The sequence below is a fragment of the Manacus candei genome, unplaced genomic scaffold, assembly GCF_025592945.1.
Source record: "Manacus candei isolate 608988 ecotype Guabito, Panama unplaced genomic scaffold, ASM2559294v1 h1tg000094l, whole genome shotgun sequence".
Lineage (NCBI taxonomy): Eukaryota > Metazoa > Chordata > Aves > Passeriformes > Pipridae > Manacus > Manacus candei.
The window spans coordinates 1,376,745-1,402,544 of record NW_026138142.1 but is presented as its reverse complement, the minus strand read 5'-3'; the positions used below and the strand labels follow the sequence as shown (position 1 = coordinate 1,402,544).

General features: G+C 38.8%; 1 protein-coding gene across 3 annotated transcripts in view; it reads right to left on the bottom strand.

The window, feature by feature from the left end:
* The window catches only part of XYLB (xylulokinase), an 89,089-nt gene that overhangs the window by 49,485 nt on the left and 13,804 nt on the right, over positions 1-25,800 (bottom strand). For all 3 annotated transcript variants that reach the window (XM_051768300.1, XM_051768299.1, XM_051768298.1), the window contains 8 exons: positions 22,549-22,621; positions 17,278-17,396; positions 16,033-16,114; positions 14,976-15,016; positions 14,452-14,567; positions 12,273-12,388; positions 10,012-10,085; positions 8,479-8,575 (listed from right to left, as the gene is read on the bottom strand). In XM_051768300.1, the coding sequence (XP_051624260.1) occupies positions 8,479-8,575; positions 10,012-10,085; positions 12,273-12,388; positions 14,452-14,567; positions 14,976-15,016; positions 16,033-16,114; positions 17,278-17,396; positions 22,549-22,621 (718 nt within the window). The remainder of the gene's footprint in view (positions 1-8,478; positions 8,576-10,011; positions 10,086-12,272; positions 12,389-14,451; positions 14,568-14,975; positions 15,017-16,032; positions 16,115-17,277; positions 17,397-22,548; positions 22,622-25,800) is intronic.

Below are 25,800 nucleotides of genomic sequence, written 5' to 3'. Positions count from 1 at the left end.
TAAAAGAGTCTGGCAGCTCACTCAAATTCCTACGCAGCCATTCCTTTCACTTGGTGTTACTGCAGAAGTGGAAATAGAAAAGCCCACAGATTTATATTTGATAAAGATGCAGCTGATTCCTACAAATGGGAGCTAATTGAACTTTCATCCACCAGAACTTCTGAAAATGTATCATAAATATGCATTTCAGAAGACTCCACCGAGACAGGCACAACCAGAGGTGAAACATTAAGAGCTAAGCCACACTTAAGGAACATTTCAGACAAAGATTGACAAGTACAGTTATCTGCAGTAAAGGTATCCTCTAAAGAGCTAATTCACTTTGAGACACTATGAAAAATAAAACCATCACGAGCCCACCCTTTGCTTGTATGTATATACATACTTCTATTTTTAATTTCAAATTGCCAGCTTTCAGGGATTTCTTGACATTTTGTATTAAGCTTCAGATATTGTCAAAAGGAATACAAATACTTTAAAACCAACAGAAGTGGTAGAGAAGTGGCCATTTTTAAACTCACTTTCTACTTGAATAGTAATTGATGTACAATGCTCAGCAGGTACTCCTGAGTTTAGTTTTACTTTGTCTGGTGCTGTACAATCACTCTAACTGCAGTCAGAAAAAGACAACTTCAGATTCAAGCAAACTTTCTTTGTGTTCTTTCATCCATTCTCTATATTTTCCAACTAGGGAAGTTACAGCACTGACAAGCTGAAGGTCACTGCAAGACTCTGTCAAGTCCAGCCTTTTGAACATCAAAGAGAAAAATTATATCAGTGTCCAGAAGCTGGGATCTGGAATTTCATGTCACCTACTATATCATTAAGGGACTTAATTCTACAGATGCTCTAATCTCACTCTTCCACACATCCAGTTTTTCTTCTTTGGGTCAGTTCTGACACTGATCCCAAACTCCAGCCTACAAGCGCAAAGCAAACACATTTCTGTTCTTACTCACCTCAGAGAGAGAACTTGAGAAGTACACACTGCACTTGAAGCTTATTTTTCCTGAACTCCCATCCTTCCCCACCCTTTACACTTGGACTAAACTGACATTGTGAAAGCCTTGGGGCTGAGACCTGTCATTTTACATGCACCGTGCACACCTTTGCTAGTGCATAAATTAGACACCATGAACTGGTTAAATAACATTATAGTTTAAAGAATACCCTTCGTGTGTGTTCTTGAAAATCACCCTTGTCCACAGTTGTGTGAACTTTTACTTGGGTTTTACTTAAACAAGAAATGTGGGAGGTGGTTGGTAATTTTTTCTTGAGATAATTTGAGTAAGCACTGAGTAGATGTCCTCTGGAAGTCAAAGCCTGGATGGAAGCACAGCTTTAGATATTTAAAATTGGTTTTAAAGTTTAAGCAATAATCTTTTTTAAAGTAAGGCAAAATTGCCTTGCCTAATTTCATGCCACAAAGAATCACAGCTAAAAATCACTGTATTTGCAGGCAAGTAGAGTAGGTAGGGAAAGAATGACCTCTCAAGTAGAACCCCTGTTAACATTCACATCCTCAAGTGTAGATTGATGCAAGTGAAAGCATTGAGACAGTGCTCAGAAGTGATGCATAACCTGAGATGCGTAAAAGAAGCTGTATTACCTTAAACCAGAGAAAAGGAAAGACAGTTGGAGGGACTAGGGAATCTTGGGAGAGCTCATTAGAGTTCACTAACAGGCTTGTCAAATTTGAACAACTAAAATGAAAATACAGAAAGACACAGAAAGAAAAATATAAAGTACTAAATATGCAGCATTTCACTAAGTGTCAACTAAGGTAAATGTAATATTTTACAAGCAGAATCATAGTGAAAACAGGTCGTCACCTACAGTGATACAACAGCTGCTATGGGGATAAATGATTAATACACAGTAATGTGTATGTAGCTGTGAATCAGATGAACTTCCTAGCAATGGCATTTCTTAAAGATTCCCATGTGTCCAAGATGGAATGGACCACTCTCATCTTTTGAGCTCACCTTTCTATTACATAAATAGATCTCTTTAGACCAGAGCACCTGGTTTTAGGGAAAAAAAAATAAATCTCGTTCTTAAAACAGCCAGTGCTAAAGAATTCACTACACCACTGTCAATTGCTGCACTGTTTGATTTCAGTTTCTGTTAAAAATCTGCACCTTGCTTGTCATTTGAGGCTTGCCTGCCTTCAGCTTCCAGTTATTGAACCATAATGTTTCTGTCTGTAAGGCTCAGGAGTCCTATACTATCAAGTTTCCTTTCCCCAAGAAGGTACTTATAGACTGCAGTCATGTCATTCCCTTGTTAATCTAATTGGATTTAAAACTGTAGATCAGTCTCAAAAAACAAGCAATAAAAGGAGATTTAGTAGATAGCCCAACTGATCTCCAAGTCCCCAGCTTCCAGAGATCCACAAAGCTCTAACAAAACCTGCAAATTGACAGCTTGACTATTTTTCTGAATTCTGCTTCAACAGTATATCCACTGACACAGTCATAAACAATCTCTCCTAACATCAGGGCACAGGAATTGAACCATTTACATACTTGGTCTTTTGCTGACCAAACATTAAAAGCAATTGTTCAAGCAGTGACAACATTTTATCATCGTGTCAGAAAAGAAAGACAGATAGTACCCTTTCCAATCTTTTTATTAACTCTTCAGATTTTCTGTCTTCACTGTGTTTCCTGTATATGTATGACAACAATAAAACAAAATAAAAGCAAGACAATAGCCACTGTATGAAAAATTCTAGAGCACGTAAGCAGCTTCCTTATAGCACATGAGGTCATTTCCTTCAGAGACATTTTATCTAATCCTTTAAAAAATTAGTTAAACTAATACTTTATCCTCCTGAGCCAAGTAATAATAAAAAAAAGCCCTTTTTTTGTAAAATACTTGGTCAGGGAATTGGTAATGAGTTAACCAACCTTTTACTCCAGATCACTGGCTTAAAACCAAGCCTTGCTTGATCGTGCCTAGAAGGCTCAGCTACGTGATAAAAGTCTGATGCTCTGTGGAAAATAAGAGGGCACACAGTCAAGTTCTTGGCAAGGTATTGCCCGTCTCACACTGGCACTCTTATCAACCAGAAGTTTCATCAGAAAATACAAATATCCTCTGCAGCAGAATGACTGGCTTATCTGGGAGGAAGATCCTACCTCTGATGAATTTCAAAGTACTTCTTGAGCCAACACTCCTCCCTCAAAAATATAGATTTAAGATCTGATGGCAAGGCATATCTATGGTCTGTTTGCACTGCACACCAAACAGTACACTCTGCCTCACATCTATTCACATTCCAATCCGACTGTTACCACTATTCACTATTGTTTCAAACAAAAAACTTCAACCTCCCATCAGGGGCACTGTCCTCTAATCATTTTTAAACTGTTTTCACTCACTTGCTGAAGCAAAAGGCCCCTAACAAAGCCGTCGCCCTCATGCTGCTGAAACACCATCAGCACTCTTGGCAGCAAACAGCAGGAGACAAGCACGAAGCCAACACAACATTTTAGTATTGATTTCTCTAAGAAATTTAAATCCCACAGGGCATAAACATCAATTTAATCTGTATGCAGCTACAAAATGGCCTCGCTCCCAATGTTCCTCATTTCAGCCAAAACAACTGGAGAAGAAACATGCTTAGCAGGGAAGGCAAAAGCGACTGACAGAACAAGTGTTCCCATATTCCCAATAATTCCTAAGAGTTTTGGAGACTACAATCATAAAATCCAGTCAGCCAAAGACAACCACCAACAGAAAAGCCTGTCTCATAGCCTGACACAAAAGCATCCCTGGATCATCCTGAGGACCAGTGGCATCCAACCTTGCCAAACTGGAGAGACACTTCATCCTCCGACGTGCCCACACTTTGCTGGGAAGTGACAGTCTCACATCTTGCCTTCAGCTTTCTGTGCCTCCACGTGACAATATGAAGGATGAAACACAACTGCTCCATGTTGTACTAATTGATATTCTGGAACAGGCCACTCAGGGAAGCCGTGGAGTCACCATTCCTGGAAGTGTTCAAAAAACAAGTAGACGTGGCACTTCGTGACATGTTTAGTGGGCATGGGGGTATTAGGTCAAATTTTGGACTTGGTGATCTTGGAGGTCTTTTCCAACCTCAGTGATTCCATCATTCTATTTTCTGAACTCTCCTCACACCATCAGACTGCCTTCCCTGCTTATAAAGAGCCACACATTACTGCTAACTTCAGCCTGCTGAAAAGAGCATTGGAAGAAAACACCACCTGAAGAAAAGGGAAATTTTTCACTTTGGAGTTTGCCCTCATGTAATCTTAGACTGAATTCTTCAGAAACAGAAGTCCCCCCTCTAATCACTGAGAAATCAGACCCAGCATGCACTGGTATTCCCCTTTTCTTTTCCAAACACTGCAGGATTGCTGTTTTGTTCAAGAATGCACCTCACTGAAAAAAATTGGCTCATTCTTACACCAGTGCAAAGCCAAGGCATGTCTGTGTCACCCCAGCCAGTACTTAAGCCCCAAGCACGGTCAGTAGAATTCAGGGCACCAACATTATTTGCTAGTGATGGATTTATGTACGTAAGAAACTATAAATTACACAATAATCACAGACACATGGTTTTATGGGCAAAGCCCGACTTGTAAAATGCAGCACCTTCTATCCACCTGCCCCTGCTGATGACAGTTACGTGGCAGAATAAGATTCCTAAAGGTATAAATGTGACAGAACAACACATTGGGCAACTGGAGTACTATGAAATCACTGACAGGCACAACAACATGAAGGCAGAAAGCCCTGTCCAAAGTTTACAGCTTCAACAGAGGCTCCATCCCAGATAATCAGTCTTCCTACAAGGCAGAATTTATTATTTGCTGTTGCAGTCCCACAAAGGCTTATTTAACACAATTCTAACACACACCTGACTCAGTATGTATGGATTTAGGGCTCAGATTACCAATTACATGAAGGTTTCTACACTGTATGCCAGCATATAATTTAAATATCTATTGATTACATGTGTGATCAACACCAGAACCCCTACATATGTGCTCTTTTTCTTCCACATACATAGCATACATCATGACAGTAGTTACTTCACCTGTTAGTAGGCAGGGGAATAGATTTTGCTCCCAAAAATAATCAGGTTTTTAGTCTTCACCAGGACAGATTCACAAGGTCCAAGCAAGGACCACTGCAACATTCTCTAGTCAGTCAATTTTAGGGTGAACTTTAGGATTGCTTGGTCAGGAATAGAAGCAACTCTGAAGTGATTGTCAAGATTATTAAAGTATATACTGCCAGATCAGTCTATACCACTGACAGCTTTATGGCTGCTGTGATCACCTGTGTCACTGAGCTGCAGACACTGTCATTTCTCTACAAAGTTACCATGGTTTTGACTTCAGAGAGTCCCCAAACCATGCAGCAAGCATGGCTGTATGTCCAGCCTCTAAACTCCTGTTGACAGTTCAGCTTTCAAAGGGGGATGGCTGCAAGAGTAAAAGGAAGTGACAAAACAGAAGGTGTTTGTGATACCATCAAAATTCAGGAAAATAAAGGCAGAACAGCAAAACTTCACCTTATCTGCATGAATCTCTGAATGGGAGGATGTAAACAACAGGGACAGACCAAACTTCACTTGTTTGTTTCTAGATTCAACACTCAGTCCGCCTCTTAAGCACATAAGCAAAACAGGATACAGGGTGTTACTGAATGATTTCCCCTGGAATCTGATTGAGAAAGATTAGAGCAATTAGAACAGAGTGACACACACTTTTAAAAGCCTTAAATCACAATTAATGTAAGGTTTAACCTTTCTACTAAGGATCATCTGGTGACTCTGTGCCATTTTCAAAACAAGGCTGACACACGCATCCCAGCCTCAAAGACAAAATTCATCAGACAGAATCCCCTGCCCTCTACTGGCACCAGGGCCACACTGAAACCTGAGCTCAGGCCTGCAGGCAGCACAAACAGCACCTGAAGAGCTGTTTCAAGGGGTATTTTAAACTATTATTTGTAATTTACATAAGATCTATAACGTACCAGACCCATCCAACTGGGACCAAAACCTCACCTATGAAAGGTTCTTTCAGCATCATTGCACTTCTTCCCACAGCACTAGTGAGACTGAGGATTCAAAATACTGCTCCTGGCAAGATAATACATTCATTAACTGAAAGTAAATTCTAAGGGATTATCTAATGTTTGTCCTGTTCACGGTGCATAACCAAGAACTCTACGCGTCAGATTTTTATTAATTTATTTTTACAAAAATTCTCTCTCACGTACGCTGTTGCTTTTCTGATTACAGTCATCCAAACTGCATTTGGCCCAAGAACAGAGAGGCAGGTTCACAGCTGCCAAAATCATTTTTCCAGCACCTTGGTGCCAGAGCTGGGGAAATTCTTAGCCAGGTTTCTGACTCATATGCACCACACAAATCTCGAGGCACCACAGCAAGGCATTTGTTGTGACTGACCATGTCACGCACATGTCTGTTACAGATCACTTTAATAGGTGTCATCATATAACTTTCCAGTTCTTGTGAGAAGTTATTACTGTGTTCTCTCACTGGTCTAAACAAGAGCAACAAAAAAAAAAATCCAAGATTTACACTTCTGTGATTATATTTCTGAATGTAAATCAGCTTGATTCCGGGAAATATCAAAGTAAATTCCCCATGTAGACAAGGCCTAAAAGGAATTGAACAAACACAAGGGTCCTGACTGTGTATTTCATCCAAAAAGTAAATAAGCTTTTAAATCACATTAAAAGGGAAAAAAACCAGCCTGAAAAACAGCAGCTATTAAACAAGAGAAAGTCTGGCAATGCCGGAGTAATTCCCACAATGCTCATCCATACCCTGAAACACATTCTGAACACACCCTGTTTTCAGAGCTGTCACACAACAAATGCAGATGTGAGCCTGCCATCACTACACAAATAACAGAGTATGACATTTAAATAATACCACTAAGGAGAAGTGGGAGATGCACACAGCCTACACTATGTACAGCAGTTCTTTTTTAAAGCAACTCATTTATTAAGTTACCAAATAGCTAAAAAACCCTAGGGATGCAGCAAAACAAAAGTATAAACTATTCCAACAAATCCGCAGGAACATAATCCAATCACACTTATCTCCTTTTTACTGTAGGCATCTACAGCATTTAAAAGAAGTATTAATGAAGAGTTCTTAAAGCTTATTAAGCCACATCCTAAAACTAGTTAGATTTTTGGCTGTCCTTCTCAGTCTAAATGTATTTACAGATAATTTCTCCCCATTTGTTTCCGTGTCAGAGTTGTCTGATATCTTAAATAGCTCTTCTCACACTCTAGTGCTTGTCCAACTCCTGACATTTACAGAGTGCAGAGGTGTCCTCTTCAGCCATGAGCTTTCTAGGCTATATAAGCCAAGATTTTGGCGCAGCAGAATCTAAGAATGAAGGATAAACAGGCATTTTAAGCACAATCTATTTGAAACTCTGCCTGTCTCCATAAATAACCTCCCCAAATAAATACAGTTTCAAGTATATAAGAAAATATATAACAGGAAAACCTTTACAGCATAAATTTATGAGGTGGTGTTGTCAAGCCTTGTGATTTGTTCCGGTATCTCTATATTTTCTCAACTTCCAGCTCCTGGAGTTCTCTCTTAAAAATAAACAATAAAAAAATTCTATCTTTCATGATTATTGATAAAAGCCTGGAGGTAGGAGTCAAGCAATGGCTTGTGAAGGAGGAGGTCAGGATGTAAATAAAAATAATACGATTTTTAAAAATGAAACATTGATTAAAAACCCTCCAGATGAATTAACTCGGTAATTTTAAGATGCCACTAGCTGACAGACTGACAGAAAACACCAATAAAACATCTTACAGACTTGACTGTATTCTTTTTGCAGAACTGTACACCTAGTAATGATCTGGTCCCACTTCTATAGGTAAAACACTGGTTGATTTTGTTGTTACAATGTGCTAAAACCTATTCATATAATAAATTCTAGGAAGCAGGGTCTATTCTTTTCTAAATCACAAGACAAGGAAAGGGCTTCTGCTTTATTAACAGAAAACTGAGGTAATGAGGTAAGTGACCAGCTTATGGAAGATCCAGGAACTGAACACGGATTTCAGATTTTCTGAGCTACAGTCTCATGCTTTAGACAGAAGGCTGGTCTTCCTTTCCCTTAACAAGCTACCAAAGCCCAAACTCTTATTTAAAAATTCCCAATGCGGCTTAGAAACAATGAGACAGCAAGAATACTTGAAAAAGAAGTCATCTCAAAGTTAAACCACCAGTTCTGCCAAAGTTAACATCTGCAAAACCTCACACCCAACACATCATCAATAATTTTTCCAAGAGACTAATTGAGGATCCATACCAGTTTCTGTATCCATCAGGCAGGACAAGAGTCACAACACTGACATTACTGCAGGGGGCTCCCACCTTTGTGTTTGGTCTCCAGTGCCATTAGTTCTGCAGCTGCTCATCATACTTACAGACTTTATAGCCCAGCTTTTCAGCGTGAATCCTCTTGGCCATGAACTGCCCTTCAATCAACGCTCGTATTTCCACTTCCTTTGGAAAGCCCGAAACCTGTATCAAAGAGGGAATGCATCAAGTTAACACCTTGCCAAGCTGGAGAGTGGTTAAAAACATAAGACAGATTTAAAGTTGATTATCCTTGTCTTCACCCTGAGGTCTGCTTCCATCTAGGCCCCAGTTCTTCACCCATACACACAAGACGGACCTAAAGACTCACGACAGAGAACCCAACCCACATCCTTGGTGTTGTTGGCAAATCCATTAAATTTGAAATCCATGCACAACAGGAAGAGGTTCTATGGCAAGTTGTAAACCCTTCTCTGTGCATTTCCCAGCACCAAGGGCTGCTTAAGAATCAATATCTCAAAAATATAAAATTAAATCAAGTAGATAAAATTCAGATGCATTAAGCAATGTCACAGAAGTTTAAACATATTTCTGCCTGCACTGAAGTGAAACCATGTAATCTTTTCATTAATTTAGTTAGTTTTTATATATAACATTTTTCCTGTCCTTTTGTCAACCAGAATATGAGAAAGGTAACAGAAGCAGGAAAATATTGAACTACAAACAAATGCAAGGAATATTTCACAAGAAGTTGAGGTTTTCCATGCACTACAGTAAGTGCCTACATCTGTATAACAGCTAGAAGTGATTAAGCATTCATTTAATTGCAAATACTTATGAGACTAGTGCTACACTGCAAACACAAGATTGTATCAATCTCTGTTCACCTACATGAGGTCTAATCAACTGGGAGTCATGATTGATCAAAGACATCTCTTGAGTCGCAGTATCACCCAGAAAGCCAGACTTTAAACAACACCCATTCCACAAAACAAAGAAAAAAAAAAAGAAAAAAAAAGAGAAAAAAAAAGAGGGGAAAAAACACACACACACACAAAAAAAAAAAAAAAACCAAAACAAAAAAAAAAAAAACCAAGAATTTTCCATAACTGAATTTCTTTTTTATTCCACTTGGATTTGAGCTTGTGTTTACTTGCATACCACTGTGTGGCTTGTAGGTTACTCCAAGACACGCAGGACAGCAAAATGATGTCTTTAGTTTACATACACATTTAGAGCAAGATAAAAGAGAAAATATTATAGCCCAAAGTTTCAACAGATTCTTATCTGTGTTTCATGAAATTTAGAAGACAAGGACCAAGTCATGTGCGTGTACTAAGCTCTCTGTAAGCTTAAAGTTAATCCTGTTTCAAAGACAGTGTTGGTTTCAGTAAATCCATGTTTTCCAGTAAAGAAAATATTTCATAAAAAAAATACCATTTAAGTTCTAGTTCAGACAATGCACTGTAGATACTCTTAAGCTACAGACCAAATACTTCCTTATAAAAATCATCCCAGGGACTTGCATCAATAACTGGCAACAAGTATCTCAGACAGAAGGGGGGGGAAGATAATGGCAAAGATTTGTAACCTTGACATCACTCCTTCAAGGTTTGAGACATTAAATAGATTATTACTACCTTTTGGTTGTCTCTGTTGAATCTGTGAATCCCAACTGCTTCAGGAGTAATTTCCATCACATCAAAGTAGAAACCTGCACCAAGGAACATGAAAGAGTGTCGTGTTTGCTCCCAGCCCGAAGTTGGAATATTATTTCTGCACACAGCTAAAGTGAAAGTAAGTGTTTATCATGGATTTGGACATTTGAATCACCACAGAATCTGTGATTCTTTCAGTTTACAAAACATGGGTCTTCAGCATGTCTGGCTCTAGGCATCCCAAAAGTGCCATAAACACCAAGCCCACAAAAGAGGACACATCCACCAGAACATGCACACATGCAAGTAACACAGATAATACATCACACATACTAGAAATATTCTGAGTAGGTCACATGCAAGGGTGAAAGAAGGGAAAAAACCACACAGAAAAAATGGCAAGTTAATAAGAAGAGTACAGGCATGTTAGAACACTTCATACACTGGATTAGATTTCATGAGCTTATTAGAGAACATCAGATATTTTAAGTCATGAAGCAGAGCTGGTCTCTGAATAGTTTTGATGAGATCTGAAGAAATGCAGCAATGCTTTGCAGAAAAAACTGTGAAAGAGATTTCTTTTGTGTTAATGGCAAGAAGGGTCAATAAGAAAAGATATTCAAGAGAGAACACAAAAAAATGAGGACAGAAAACCTGAAGAGAATAGCTAATAAACTGAAGAGAGTTTCTAAGATGCAAACCTTGGAACAAGACTGTGTTGCCCTACGAGCTCTCTGATTATGAGGTAAAAAACCCACCAAAAATAATTCTGTGCCTTAGCACACATAACCTTTCTGTCTAAACATTCTGAAAACTTGCCAGTAAGCAACACTGTGTGTTAAAGATCTGCAGGCCCTGTCAAGGGATGTATATCCCAAAATTTCCTTTCTGACCCCCAAACCTCTGCAGAGGCATCTCCTCACCGAGCAGGGAGCACGGGGAACAAGGGATAAAAGGGTGGGTGCATAACCAGTTACACCTTAGCTCTGATTCCCCCAGGCACTCAAATTATGGAGATGGCTGAACTTTTGCATATATACTCAGGGGTTATTCTATCATACAGGTTATTGGGGATCACTTCCATGAAACATCCATTCTATAGAGGATTCAGAGAGAATCCAAGTGAAAATACTATAACACATGTTTTAAAACTTTAAGGCCCTGTCCAGGTATCCTTGATATCAGCAACAATATTTTCATCAACCTGCAATTTTTTTTAATACTGTCTAAATTGGCTGACTTTGGGATTTTAGAATAATTTCTTCCCATTTTCTAAAACACCTGAATTGATTTGTCTTCTAGTGAAAAGAGATTCCTGGTCATTTTAAAACCCCACAGAGATTGGATTTGACAGACAACATAACAGAGCTTCTAAAAATGAAAAATCTAATCACACAGTGTCAAGAGGTTGTACCATAAATTCACTCTTCTAAGGAGTGGAAGTCTTCTATAGCTTAAACATCTACATTTAAAAACTTTACTACCTACAATTTTTACATTCATTTTACTCATATCAATTCACACCTAGAACGATGACAGTGATTTCAAATCCTGCTCTGCAATGGTTAATTTTAATCTTGATTACACATATGCTCACCTTTCAATAGCTTATTCCAGAGCTATATAATAGACTTGTAAAATGTTAAACTGTAGGAAAGAAAATAATGTAAAACTTCAAATCCATGGGTTTATTAGTATTTTAAAAATATTTCCATTATCATAATTTTGTTTCATTTCATTCCCTTACCAAAACAAGGGGAAAAACAGGGATAAAATGACTCTGTGACATACACTGGGGAAAATGCAGGAAATCTGGGTATCCCTTGGCATCACTGCTTTGTCAATATGCATGAACAAAATTCTAGAGTTATGACTGAGAAAGAAATAACATGGAGCTACTTAATTCACTTGGTTTCAGTCTTCAGAAAAAGAAACTAACTTTAAAGAGAGCCTCATTCAGAAATTACTAGTTTTAAACATTCTACAGCTAAGATGTTACTAACACCCTTTCAATGACCAAAAAAATTCCATAAATACAATTTTCTTATTTAGTAAATATTGAAGGAAAACACTATTATGACATTTAGGCTGTCAATACGGCATTTCTAAGTACACATTACGAATTTCCCTTGCTCTAGTCAGCTTAATTCTTGGCCTTTATCATCAGTAAAGAGTAGGTGCAACACCACTCAAGTATGTGTCTAAGCAAACCCTCAAACTCCCAGCCCTGCTAAGGCTCATACCCAAGTTTCCATTGTTTCCAGCAACAGTTGATGATAAGGCTTTGGAGAATTCATTCCAGGAGCCTGAAGCACAGTCATCTCTGATCCTCTCTCTCATCAGAGAACCATTCTTAAAACTGAAACACACAAACATACCGTATGTATTTTCCAAAACATTTGGCTCCAGATTTTTAAAGCATTTTGTTCCTTTACTCGATATTGATGTTCAGATTATCACCTGAATAAAGGTGGCCAAGTTAAAAGATACAATCACTTCATTATGGAAAGACAGGGAGAAAATGAGATAAGAGAGAAAACAAATATTATGAGACATGTTGAGGAACACAGTGCAGAGATGCTGGTATACACATCTCCACTGAATGAGCTTAGATCCAGTCTGGTAGGTCATGCTAAACCCAGCCTAGCTCTGAACAGCTGAGACATCTCCTTGGAGAAGTACTCTGACACCACACTCAAAAGGTCACTCTGAGATGGCTCTGCAAGGAGCAGAAAGAGTGTCTCTACATTGCATTTATTGTTTCAGGAACATGGTACCAGTACGGAACCAGCTTGGATCCAACAAGACTTACGAGGTCTAGCTCTGTGCCAGGATCTGGCAAAGGAAGGGCACAACAGCTGCACCTGCAGGCTGTGGTCCAGAGCCAGTAAACAAACCATGCAGTAAAATATGCATCTCTTCAGTGTTTATGGTCTTTGCACCCTTTATACAGCCACTTTCCTTGTGAATATCACACTCCTACAAAATACTGCAGCATTGGACTCATACCCAGGGGAAGGCAGTTTGATAACTCTGTGTTGGAGAGTATTCAGACAAACTCAGTAGGAGAGGCATAGAAATATCCAAAATGAGAGCAAGGAAATTTTTGAACTTGCTCAGTAGCACCAGCTGAAGTTACTTGAGTTTTCTATATAAATATTCTGCCCGGTAGGTCAGGCACTCTTCTTTTACTGAGGGTCCCCCATTAACTAAAATATTCTAGAAATAAAGGGGCATTGGTGCAAAAAGGAAACTGTCAGGTCAGAAATTAGTAGACAGGAGGAACAGAAGCCATTAACTCAGCACTGCCAACTCCACCAAACCACATGTTAAGCTGCAGTAAAGAACAGCAGTGTAACAATTATTCAGAAAAATGCTTCAATATCTCCTTTCCTGTTACAAACAGGTTGTTTATATAGCTCTGTTACACAGGAAAAGTAGGGAACATATTGGGTAAAAGAGAAACTCAAATGTAAATTAAAAAACAAACAAACAAACATACAAAAATCCAAGACAAAACAAAACAAAAAAAACCTGCTAGGAAATCACAATATGAAAGTAACTTGCAATAAACATCATGCTTTTGAACTCAATTTCATGGACACTGTTCCCACTCTCATCTACTACTGCACAGGTAAGACTCAACACTACAGTTCAAAGGCAGACTTGATCTTTGTTGAAGTTTTGAGCTACAAGCATCTACAGTCCAGGGGATTTAGACACAAAATTTACCTGCGTATTACTGGAAAATATTTGCCTAAACACTATGACCTGGTTTGGAAGTTTTAGTCCGGAATACAGTGACTCAGTGAGGGCAAACATAGCTTCAGGCCACCTTTCCACCTACTTGACTGGAGAGGGGCCAAACAACTCCCAGATCACAGCAGCCAAGAGTTGCCACGAGGATCATTCTCTCAGCTGGGTTTCTTGAGATCTCACTGTTTTCCTCATGCACAGCCTAACACATCCCTGAACAGCAATGATCATACTCCTCTCTGGAAGGGGAACCTTCACCTGCTCCATTTATGTCCCACCTGGACCACTAGAAGAGCACAGAAGTTCCACAGCCTGGTCAGGGTTCACACATTTCACATTCTATTTCAGAAGATTTGTTATTCCTGCACATTAAATGTAGCACCTGAGACTCAGGGTGAACTGGCTCTACGTATACGCAAAAATAATTTCAGCTTTTTATTGCCATGAGAATTCATCCTCCACAACTCTGCAGTTTCAGTTACTCAAATTAAACAATAGGGATGCTATAACGTTGATGGAAATGTTTCAGCGGTAGATTGCAATATACCGTAGAGAATGCTGAATGTTCTATTCATTATCATTTTGCAAAAGAAATAAAAAACACTAACACAGAGAAGGAAATATATGCTATTGATCCCAGAGGTACAAAAAAATAAACGGTATTACCATAAAAGTGCCATATATGTTTGAGAATCAACAGGATTGCAGAGGATATGGCCTTCTAAGGCAGGAGTTGGCTCTTGGATCCACAGAAACAGTGTGTCACTCGTGCCAAGGCTAATCTGGAGGGGAAAAAAAAAGTAATTGAAGCATTATCACAATGTGCATGGAAAGCAATACAGAAATTAAATTAAAACCATTTGTTATTACCACTAATTGTTTTTAAATTACACATTAAGTCAATTGGATTCGTGTCGAAGCTAGCTCTGACTTAGGCTGTCATGCCAGTGAAATACGTACTAGATGGAGACTTAGGTTTTAATGGAGCATTAGTTAAAAACAGTCACAAGAGTTTACTTAAAATCTTTCAGGCAGCTTACAGATTGACAGAAATAAAACAAGTGCAAATCCAATAAACAGAAAATCAACACTAGCAGGTATATTTAACTGATAACCTACAACTATTTACATTTTTATGTATTAGAGGATTAGAGGATATGGGCAGTTTTCAGGAGTATGTTTTCACTTACTGCAATATCTCCTTCTTGAAGTCTCATCCCTGCCAATGATGCTGAAAGCAAAAAAAAACACCAGATAAAAAGGTAGTTCTTTGACTCAGTTAAGCCCATTATATGAGAGGTTGTAATACATTGGATTCACCATCCCAAAGTTCAATATAAATGGCAAATATGCTCCCGATAGCCTTGGCCTACACATCATAAAAGATGGGCAAAGCATTTGGGTGAGGGAGGGACTTTTAACAAAATCAAAATGCTCAAGACAGCAGACTACAGAACTGCATAATTATCTAATGGTTTATGTATTCAGGTTTAAAATAGAGTGGATCCTTGATTAACAACACACTTTAAAGAAGAAACACTCCCACTTCCATCAGACTACTCACATATTTATTGGACTAAGCTGGATTTGAATCTCTAGAAGAAAAAACTGGACTTTTGGAAAATGCAGTTTACCCAACTCCCAGAATATGAATGTAAAATATATCATGATGAAGCCTCCATCATGATTCAGACCTGCATATGCTGCTGTAATATGGGTATCTTATTTTCACAGTCTTGAGAAACAGAAAAATTTGCTCTACACTGAAACAATCTCCAGGATTAAAAAAACTGACCCTAAATTATCAGCTTCCCTTGTACTGAGATCTATCAGTCTGACAAAAGGACAGCTTTAACTCTCAGAGAAAGACAGTGAGATCCATCTCCACCTTTTAGCTGGAAAAGATACAATGGATTTAATTCATATTTTCTAAGCTAAAATGTTGGCAGTTCATAGTAAGGATCGTTTCTTAGGGGCAGGCAAACAAAAACTGAAGCTATCAAGAGGCAAATGAATTCATCCCTGATTACTTGGTAAAAGAGACTTAATTTGTCATACACAGCTCATCCAAGACGTCTCCATCTCAGAAAAACCAGTGATGGAAGGGTGTTGGAAAGAAGAATTAATGCTGATAAACACAATATTCTTTCATTGTATAGGGAGCATCTAAGAATCAGTGACATTGATTTAGAATTTTAGTACATACATAACCATATTCACTGAATTTTACACAGTTAATCATCTCACCTGGATTGTCTCCTGTAAATGCTACTATTTTACAGTCTGGGCTAAACCCATAACGCTGACTATAATATGGAGAAATGGTCCCCTAAGGAAAGAAAGAAAGAAAGAGAGGAGAAAAAGCTCAAAAAAATTGGAATGTAATCTTGGAATGTATGACATAATGTGTTACAACATAGAACTGAAAAAAAAAAAAATGAGCAGCTACAATAAGGATTTTGTGCATTTCAGGTATAAATGAATATTTTTAAAAAATTTAAATCACTTTTTTTGTTGTTGTTGAGAACCATACAGAAATACTCCCAGATTAGATATTGAAATAGGTTAGTAAATAGCAGCATTTTAGCTTGGGGTTCTCTCCAGTTATTCACATCAAGTAACATAAACACAGTTATCTGTTTTGCACACATACATGAATATTAATGCATAGAAATTAGAAATTCAATGCAAACATAAGAGGAAACACAATATCACATCACAACATAAAATGCTGGAATATGACCCCTATTATTTTAGAGGTCAAGAACTGTGTTCTTTTAAGCCATATTTGATAGTCATAAAAGCCATAGAGAAAAATTAGGAGAAGAAAACTATATGTACAAGGACATCTATAACGATTTCTTATATCTTCCTCTCCTTTACAGATCAGCACTGAATGCAGAGGGATCAGGTGATGGGTATCTATGCTGTTTTACATGTGCTGGGTAGTAAGACTAAACTCATTTAGTCTAGGAGATGTGAGGCTTGATTTGATCTCACCATTATGCTACACAAACTGAGGAGCTTTAAATACCCCAAATTATTCACAAAGATTACCTCATTAACTCTACAAACTGTTTAAAACAAGGTCTCTGTAAAGAAATGCAAATATGGGGTTCTGTTTCTGCAGTAATAAACACCCGTGCACAGTTCTGCAGTGACCAGGTGCTTGTGGGCATGGGAGGGAACCCCAAAGATTCCAATCATTGGAGCATAAACCAAAAATTCTCTCATCATAGCCCAGGGCATGCAAGAATCCAAAGACATCAAAGCTATGGTGGATGCCAGTTAATGATTTCCATGTATGCTTTGGCAGACACATTCACAACACACCTGGAAATATTAAATCAAGAAGCTTTGCTCTGAGGATAGCTGTGCATGCATTCATTGTGTCTGTGTGCACACACAAATACACTCCAAGAAATGCTTTTAGCACAGCTCTCAGCACAAAGCCCCAGTTGTTGCTTCTAAGTCCTCTAGACAGGCACATACCAGGACTGAATGGGATGGTACAGGGCATCCTAGTCTCTCCTCTAATCCAGGTGCACAAGCATCAAGGCAGGACTTTGACCACACCTTTTCCCAAATCTGCAGCAAGTTCATACCAGAACCTACAAGACAGACCAAAACAGGAAGTGTACAGGATTAAACAAAAAGACAACACTGTATCAGAAAACTCTGCCAACAGAAAATTTACAGACTTATATTTTACATTCAAAGAGAATGATTTCAGCTCTTCTAAGCATAAAGGATACTGATAATTCAGCTTCGGGAGAGCTTTCACCTGGAAAAGTAGCAGAAAATGCTTCCCTGATGCACAATGCACTAGACAATTCAGTTATTCCTAAATTAAGAGTAAAAAAAAAAAAATAATTATGTCTCCTCATCAACTGCTCCTCAAATCATCCACCTTAGATAAAGACCTCACTGCAATTAACTAAAGATGATGCAGCACTGTGACTTGAAGGCATGTTGTGCTCACCTGAGACCTAACAGTGAAGAAATCCCTCCCTGGTTGGGATGGCTTTACACTACTCCTACCTTTGAGCAAGGAAGCCTATAAGCATCTAAATCCAGGCTAACTAAGCTTCCTCCATATCGATGTTTCCCTCTTCAGAGATGACAAAAAAAAAAAAAGCTTAGAAGTCAAAAATATGCACGGGGACAAATTTTCAAGCGTAGCCTCTAATTTTGAGATTAGTTTGGAAAGTCCAGGTTTGAATACCAAAGTCATGATTTTCAGAAATGCTGAACAGCCCAGCTGAAAACTGCGACACCTGCAAGAGGGCAACCTTACAACCTAAATGACTGGTTTGGTCACTATTTCCTCAGCAGAAATATCACTAGATCTAAGGAAGGGCTGTGCAGTTTTGGTTTGGTTTCTCACTGCTTTTTCCTCACTGTTTTATTGCTGGTTTAAAAGTTAATTGAAGTTAGTTAGTGGCCATATCTACATAACATCCTGAGCACTCCACACCCCTTGCTTACGTTTCTAGGATGCATTTAATTGCACATTTCATTAGACTTGAAAACCTGTATGTGTTTCTGGTTAGTGCTGCTCAGGGACATGGTAGTCTTATTCCAGATTAACAGCATTTTCATTTTAAAGACCATTTAGCCCATAACTTATTTATCTCAGAAACACATTCTTGGTTGAGCACAATGGAAAACCTGAAATTTCTTTCCATTCAGTACATCTTTAAAATCACAAAGATGGTGAAGCTGATGCCATACACAGTGCCTGTGGGACAAAACTATGCTTGTTATACTGGTAGAGGAAAAAAAGGATGCAGCCCACATCTCAGCCAGCACATCACAAGGTTCCAGCAGTACTTATACTCTGCAGAAGGGCACATGCCTGCAACACACTCCACACATACACGACTGCTGGTTACACAGTCACAAATGAGCCCACCCTATCAACTCCCAGCAGCCTTTTTTACATAGGCTTAATAACGAGTTTAATAACATTTATAAAGGGATTACACATTTGTGCAGCCCAATCCTAAGATCTACCAGCCAGGTCTGGACCTATTGCTCCACACAGTGTTGTAAACAGAAAGTGTTGAGCTCTCCAGCTGAGACACAGGAATAATCCAAGCTTCTCTCAGCTCTCTGAGGAGGATCACTGTAAAGAGCTAGATTTAAACCCAACCATCCCCTTCTTCCAAGGGCAAACTGAGTCTTGCCAAGTTAAACTCAGACCAGAGTCACCGTCTGCACTTCTCAGAGGCAGAGGGTGTAAGCAGCTGCATGTTCAATGTTCTCAAGCACAAGAAGGCTTTCTATGAGGAAATACATAAATCTATCACTTTTCCCAGAAAAATTCCTAATTTAAAAGGTCAAGAACCCCTTCACTCAATTACAATAATTAGTGAGGAACAAAATCTTTAAATAAATAGGAATTTTACTAGGGAAAGGTTACTTGTTGTTTTCTCTGGATTTTTTTTGAAAAAAATCTTCCTGCTCCACACCCTGCAAGCCTTGAGAAACATTTAACCAGTATCCTGCAATGCAATTTTGCAAGACATAAGGGCAGCCTCCAACCTTTCCTGCATAAAACAGGAAAATCACTAACCTTTATAACTGAAGGTTTATATTATACCGAAAAAAACACTTCAGTTTATTGACTGGTAGATATAGCAGCACAAAGACTTTAATGGGCCCTGAGAAAAGAGAGATGAGTTAATTTCCCCCAACCTCAGAAACTCATTTAAAAGATGCGAAACAACTATTTTAGAAGAACTATTAATCTGTTGGCCTGGATTCATCCTATCCAACTGAGGGCATTAGAATCTCTAGTCAGTGGAAAGTAAAAACCAGAGCTGAATGCCCCTTTGATGCACACTGAGCTCCTAACTTTAGGACCCCTAGTCACAATCTACACCACAAAGTTTAACATATAAAATTAGTAATAACCTGAGAACTAAGAGAAAGAAAACAAAAATCAAAGGCAGCCCTTCCACTTGTCACTCCAAATGGATACCTCACCAGCAGTGAAGGTCAAAAGCCAAGACCATGGTCTAGTAAGGACTGAGGAAAAGGTCAATATGTGGATGAATAGGATTTGGTATTTCAATGCATACTTTTAGCATAAAATGACCAGGAGCATAATCAGGACTTGCTAATATTTATTACATATACAAAAGCGTAAGTGCTTGAACACTTGGGGAGAGGGGGGAGAATATAAACACTTTCATTACAAGGATGGAGGGATGCAGACTAACTGGTTTTATTAATCAACAAAGTAAAGATCAGTATTTGCACATGTTTATAAGCAGGTAAGTGCCTCTGTATTACACCCCTCTGGATTGCTTTCTCAGTGAGCTAAAACCATGAGCAGTGTAACCGCTGACACCTCACATGCTACATTAGGAGTAAATTCAGGCCACCACACTCCTTTTGAAAAGGCCTCGGTCCAACACATCATTTTTTGATAGAAGTATGCTAAGCTATGATTTGCCTAAGGCTCTTAGAAAAGCATTTCAAAAGATAAAGCTTCTCTAGGTCAAGAGCTGAATTGCTGTTCTTTAAGGTGTCTTCTAAAAGAAACAATGCCCCAAGTGTTCCCAAATGTATCTTAGTTTTAACATCTGCACAATATAAATGAAAATAATTCTTCATTCCACTAGAAGGTAATTTCATTTTTTTTTTAAATAAATCACCCAGGGTGCTCAGCCATTCACAAGGAGTGATTTGAACCTTAAGAGATTGGACCTTTAAGAAGAATAGGAAAAAATCCTGAAACTGAATAGCACATTTCCTACAATAACCTGCAAATTTACAGGGATAAGTTATTGTGCAGAGCTAAACAATTTGACAAGGTCTTTTAAAGATGATATGACCTGAAGTTAAACCTACAGAAATGAAGAATAGGTCTATTATCTGAACATTATTTTGAGAGATGCATTTTAAACTACAATACACAGGTGCAACTTAAAAGATCAAGTGAATGGCAAGAAATTCTAGATGACAAGAAAACAAGTTTTTCAGCTGCATCCAAATAACTACTGCACACACTATACTTATATTTTATTACTGGAATTAGAATTCTCTCTCATTATGTCTACAGAAGAAAGGAATGAATGAGGCAAAATTATAATGCCAAAAAATCTTTTGTCTTGTAAAGAGAACTCTAACTGCTCAGTCCTCTTGTCTTTTTTCACACAATTAATAATCTTACATGCTCTAAACAGGAGATAACATTTATTCAAGTTCTGTAAATATCCAGAGGTGTAACAGAACAGGTTGTCCCAGAGCTCTTTGAAAAACGTGATACGTTTTCTAAGAAAATTTTCCAATTAAGCAAATTTTAAGTGTCTGTACTTTAAAATATTCTTGGTTCAAATTTTCATGTTCCGAAATTGAAGAAGTACAATTTTCCTCCACTTGCTTCTAAATAGAAAAGTAACATTATTGTAAAAAAGTCACCTCAGACCCAAGATATTTTTAATGTGTATAATTTCAAACATTTGAATCAAAATTAACACTTCGCTCTCATTTAAAAATTAAAAGCAACATATTTCTTCACGAAAAAAAGCACCTTGAAGATCTCACCATATCTTCTTGAAATACAGGACATGGAGCTATTCTGTGGGTGGCTGAGCAGCTGAAGTGCTCGGTATTTGGGCCTGCTGAGGAGCAAAGTGCAAATCTCTTAGGAGTTATTGTTGCCAATAATACACCAAAAAAAATAAAATTCACCTGTGAAAATACCTGGCAACAGAGCAGAACCAGAAGACAGATGTAATAATCTCACAAGTGCTGCAAAATAAGCATGGATTGCTTTGCAATTTTTAAGGTCTCAAGTATAACTGGAAGATCTGATATTGAGAAAGTTGTCCATTAGCTAAAATTGAGGTGTCCTGTCTTTTCCTATGAGCTTTGATGGAACAACAAAGGAGAAAAAATGAGTTGGTCTTAACACATGGGTGTCAACTACATCTCTATAATGCAAAAATTCCTTAGAGAGTCTTGTTATCTAACCTTTCAGCTCTGAAATATATCATCTTCTAGTTTCAGAGAAGGAATCAAAAATGCTATTTAGAAATAACACCACAGCTCCCAGGAAAGTGGTTTCCTTTGTAATTGCCATTTAAAATTGCCATTTAAAAGCTGGGTAACTGAGATATCACACAATAGAAAAGAGAGACAGTAGCCTTGTCACTTTTTTGTCTTTGTTATGATGAATAGAAAGATAGGGAAGATTTTTTTTTTTAACTGGGTTTAGTACTTTTTTGTTTCATTTATGCTTTTTTTTTCTAGTTCATTTTGAAAATATCCTTCTGTTGAAGAGCCACACTCCAGTTAGGCGGAGAAAAAATAATCACAATAAACTTCATGTCCACATCCTGTGCAACTCTGAGCTAAACCAGCAAAAGCAAGAACTAATATCAGAACTCTGAAATCTAGCTTAAAAAAACCACAACTTTTTGATGTCTTTAAAAGATATTTCAACATCCCTTTATACATCAAAAAACAGTAAATAAAGCTACGGTTGCATTTAAGAATCTTTTCTGTGGATCCATTTTGTAGAAGTGGTAATCACAGTATGATGGGGATAGATGAGCACAGCTGACAGCACTGCCAAAAGAAGCAACAAACTGAAAGGAGTAACTTAGCTTAAAATCTAATATACTTGACATTGATGTTTAAAGGCTGAAAACAAATAGCAGAGACCTTGTCCCCCTTTTATGTAAGGTGGGGATGGAGAGGAAGATTTCCTAGTTAAATTGTTACTACGAGGAAAGCCCACATACTTACCATCACTGTAATCAATGGGTGCATAAGTTCCCAGGAAAAGGGAGGCTGCAAAGCTACTAACCAAAGAGATTCTCTGCAAGAAAAAGTGAGACCCATCAGTATTCACTTCAAAGAAAGTAAATAATTAAGTAATTGAAAGCAGAAAATGTTAATAGATGTTTAATGCTAGGCACAGAAAGCACACAAAAATACACCTAGAAGGATTATTCAGTTCTGACTGTCTCAGTAATACAGCAGATATCAATCCAGAAGTAACTGCACCATAAGAGCTGTTAATAGCTTTGCATTCTGAACATGCAAAACAAACCTAGTATATTAGCATACTCTGTGTTATCGTTAATTAATTCACAACTTCGGTGTATTACAGAATCTCATTTCAAGGGAAAACACTTTCTAAGGAAAAAAAAACTAAATCACAAAACCACCTGTGTGCTGATGACAGGGGAAATGCCCAGAAACCATGCTCTGGTCCACTCCAAGTGCAGGTCTGTAAGCTTTTTAGAAGCTCTGGCAAAGTTCTGCCAGCACCTTTATGTGACTCCTTGCCTTCCTCCCAGCTGAGACCCCAGACCTCCCAAGAATTACTCCTAGGAGATGTAAGAATAGGCTTTAAACTGAACTGCTACCTGCAGCTCTGCCTCAGGGTATGTTCCAACTGCACTAAATCCAGCTGTAGGGCTTCTAATACTGGCCAAAAAATGCCCCAGCCATATGACACAACACAATGATCCAACATGAACTTGCTTCCACTTCACATCTGCCATGTGAACTCTCAAGTTAATCAGCTGCCATCAAGCTTTCTGCATGATCCAGCATTGTCTGTTCCCAAGAAGCTGGCACAGAAGCTGACAAATTCCTTATTCTGTGCTGTGACTAGTTCAAAAGAAATATGATTGTCACCCAATAACTGAACAGAATCCAGTCTCTACTGGTCCAGTGAGTCAGCAGTGACAGGTGTTTTATTAATGATCACAAACCCACTGCTTCACACAGCATTCAAGGACAGTCCACAGCCAGAGCTCTGAGAGGTGGTTATAATGGCCAGGAAATTTAATGATGCTCTTCATGCTTCTCTCCCCAAGAATACATCACATTTTGCTTAGATAACAAAGGCCTACCTTCTGTGGTGCCCCAGCGGGCACTAGCTGCCTGAAATGGAAGGGAAAAGGATGAAGTTAAACTGTGAATCAGCCAGTTTAGCAAGCTGACCTACAGGAGGAAAAACATCCACCTTCCACCTGTCATTGAGATTGCCAAGCTGCTAACAGCTCAAATGCTTCTTCTTGAGGGTCCCCGAGAGCGACACTGGCAGGGAGATATTTTGGACTTGAACACAACATCTTGCATAAGCTTTATTGCTAGAAGGTGCCATCAATGAAACCAGCCCTCAAAAACTGAAACTGGCCTGACTAGTTCTCGGTTCCACAGACCCATTTCCCCCCATTAACATATGTTTCTTTAAATTTAGTCTGAAGCTTATGATCAGACTGTATTAATGTTCTGTTTCATCTCATACCTCACTAGTTTAAAGCTTATACAAAGAGAATGTGTAAGAAAAGAAGAAAAAAAAATAAAAATTAAGCATTCTCACACAAAATATAGATCAACTTTGCAACTCACTTTCTCATGAAATTAACTGTTTCATGCAGGGGTGAGATCTTAAAAAACACAAAAAAATATGATTAATGCTATCAAAAACTGCAGTAATACAAAATCAGGAGTGGCCTGGCTTCACGGGTCTCGATGTTTGGTATATTCTAATCATAGGACAGGAGTCTTTCTCTCATTTACATCATTTTTCCATGGAGTTTTTACTTGCTACAAGCCATGGCATTTCAGACCCAGCTAGATAGAGAGACATCAAACTGAAGCAGTAATGGAACTGCAAGTTGATTTCTGAAAATTAAAAATTAGAAGGAAACCAACAAAATGATACAATTAATTTGTACTAATAGAATCAAAGTAACTCCTCAGTGGAAAATGGAAGGCACTTGGCCTTTTTGGACTTCATGAGGTTTGCAGAGGCCCACCTCTCCAGCCTGTCCAGGTCCCTCTGGATGGCATCCCTTCCCACCAGTGTGTTGACTGCAAACTTGCTGAGGGTGCCTCAATCCCACTGTCCATGTTGTGATACAGACATTGAACAGCACCAGTGTCAATACCAACTCCCAAGGAAACACACTCATCACTGGTCTCCACTTGGGCATCAATCCCTTGACCCCAGCTCTTTGAGTGCAGCCATCCAGCTAATTCCTTACCCACCAGGTGGTCCATTCGTCGAATCCATGTCCCTCCAGTTTAGAGACAAGGATGTTGTGTCAAGTATTTTGCACAAATTCAGACAGGGGACATCAGCTGCTCTTCTCTCATCCACCAGTGCTGTAATCCCATCACAGAAGGCACCAAATTTGTCAGGCATGATTTGCCCTTGGTAAAGCCATGTTGGCTGTCACCAACCACCTCATTTTCCATGTGCCTCAGCATAGTTTCCAGGAGGATCTGCTCCTTTTCAGGCACAGAGGTGAGGCTGACCAGCCTTCCTGGCTCATCCTTATATCTCTTTGTAAAAATAGGGGCTATGTTTCCCCTTTTCCAGTCAGTGGGAACTTCACCAGACTGCCACAACTTCCCAAATACGATGGATAGTGGCTTAGCCATTTCATCCACCAGTTCCCTCAGGACCCATGGGCATATCAGGTCTCATGGACCTGTGCACCTTCAGGTTCCTTAGATGGTCTTGAACCCGATCTTCTCCTACCCTGGGTGGTTCTTCATTGTCCCAGGCCCTGCCTTTGCCTTCTGTGACTCAGGTGGTGTGCCTGGAGCTCTTGCCAGTGAAGACCAAGGCAAAAAAGTCATTGAGTACCAGGCCTTCTTCATAGCCTGGGTAACCAGGTCTCCCACTTCCCTTCAGAGAGGGCAAACATTTTTCCAACTCTTCCTTTCATCATGAACATACCCATAGAAGTTTTTCTTGTTGCCCTTGATGTCCCTGGCCAGATTTAATTTTTTCAGGGCTTTAGCTTTCCTAACCTGATCCCTGACTGCTCAGACAATCTCTCTGCAATCCTTCCAGGTCACCTACCCTTGCCTTCACCCTCTATAGGCTTACTTTCTGTGTTTGAGTTTGTCCAGGAGCTCCTTGTTCATCCACACAGGTTTTCTAGTGGTTTTGCCTGACTTTCTCTTTGTTGGGATGTATCCCTTGGGAGCTTGGAGGAGGTGATTCTTGAATATTAACCAGCTTACAAG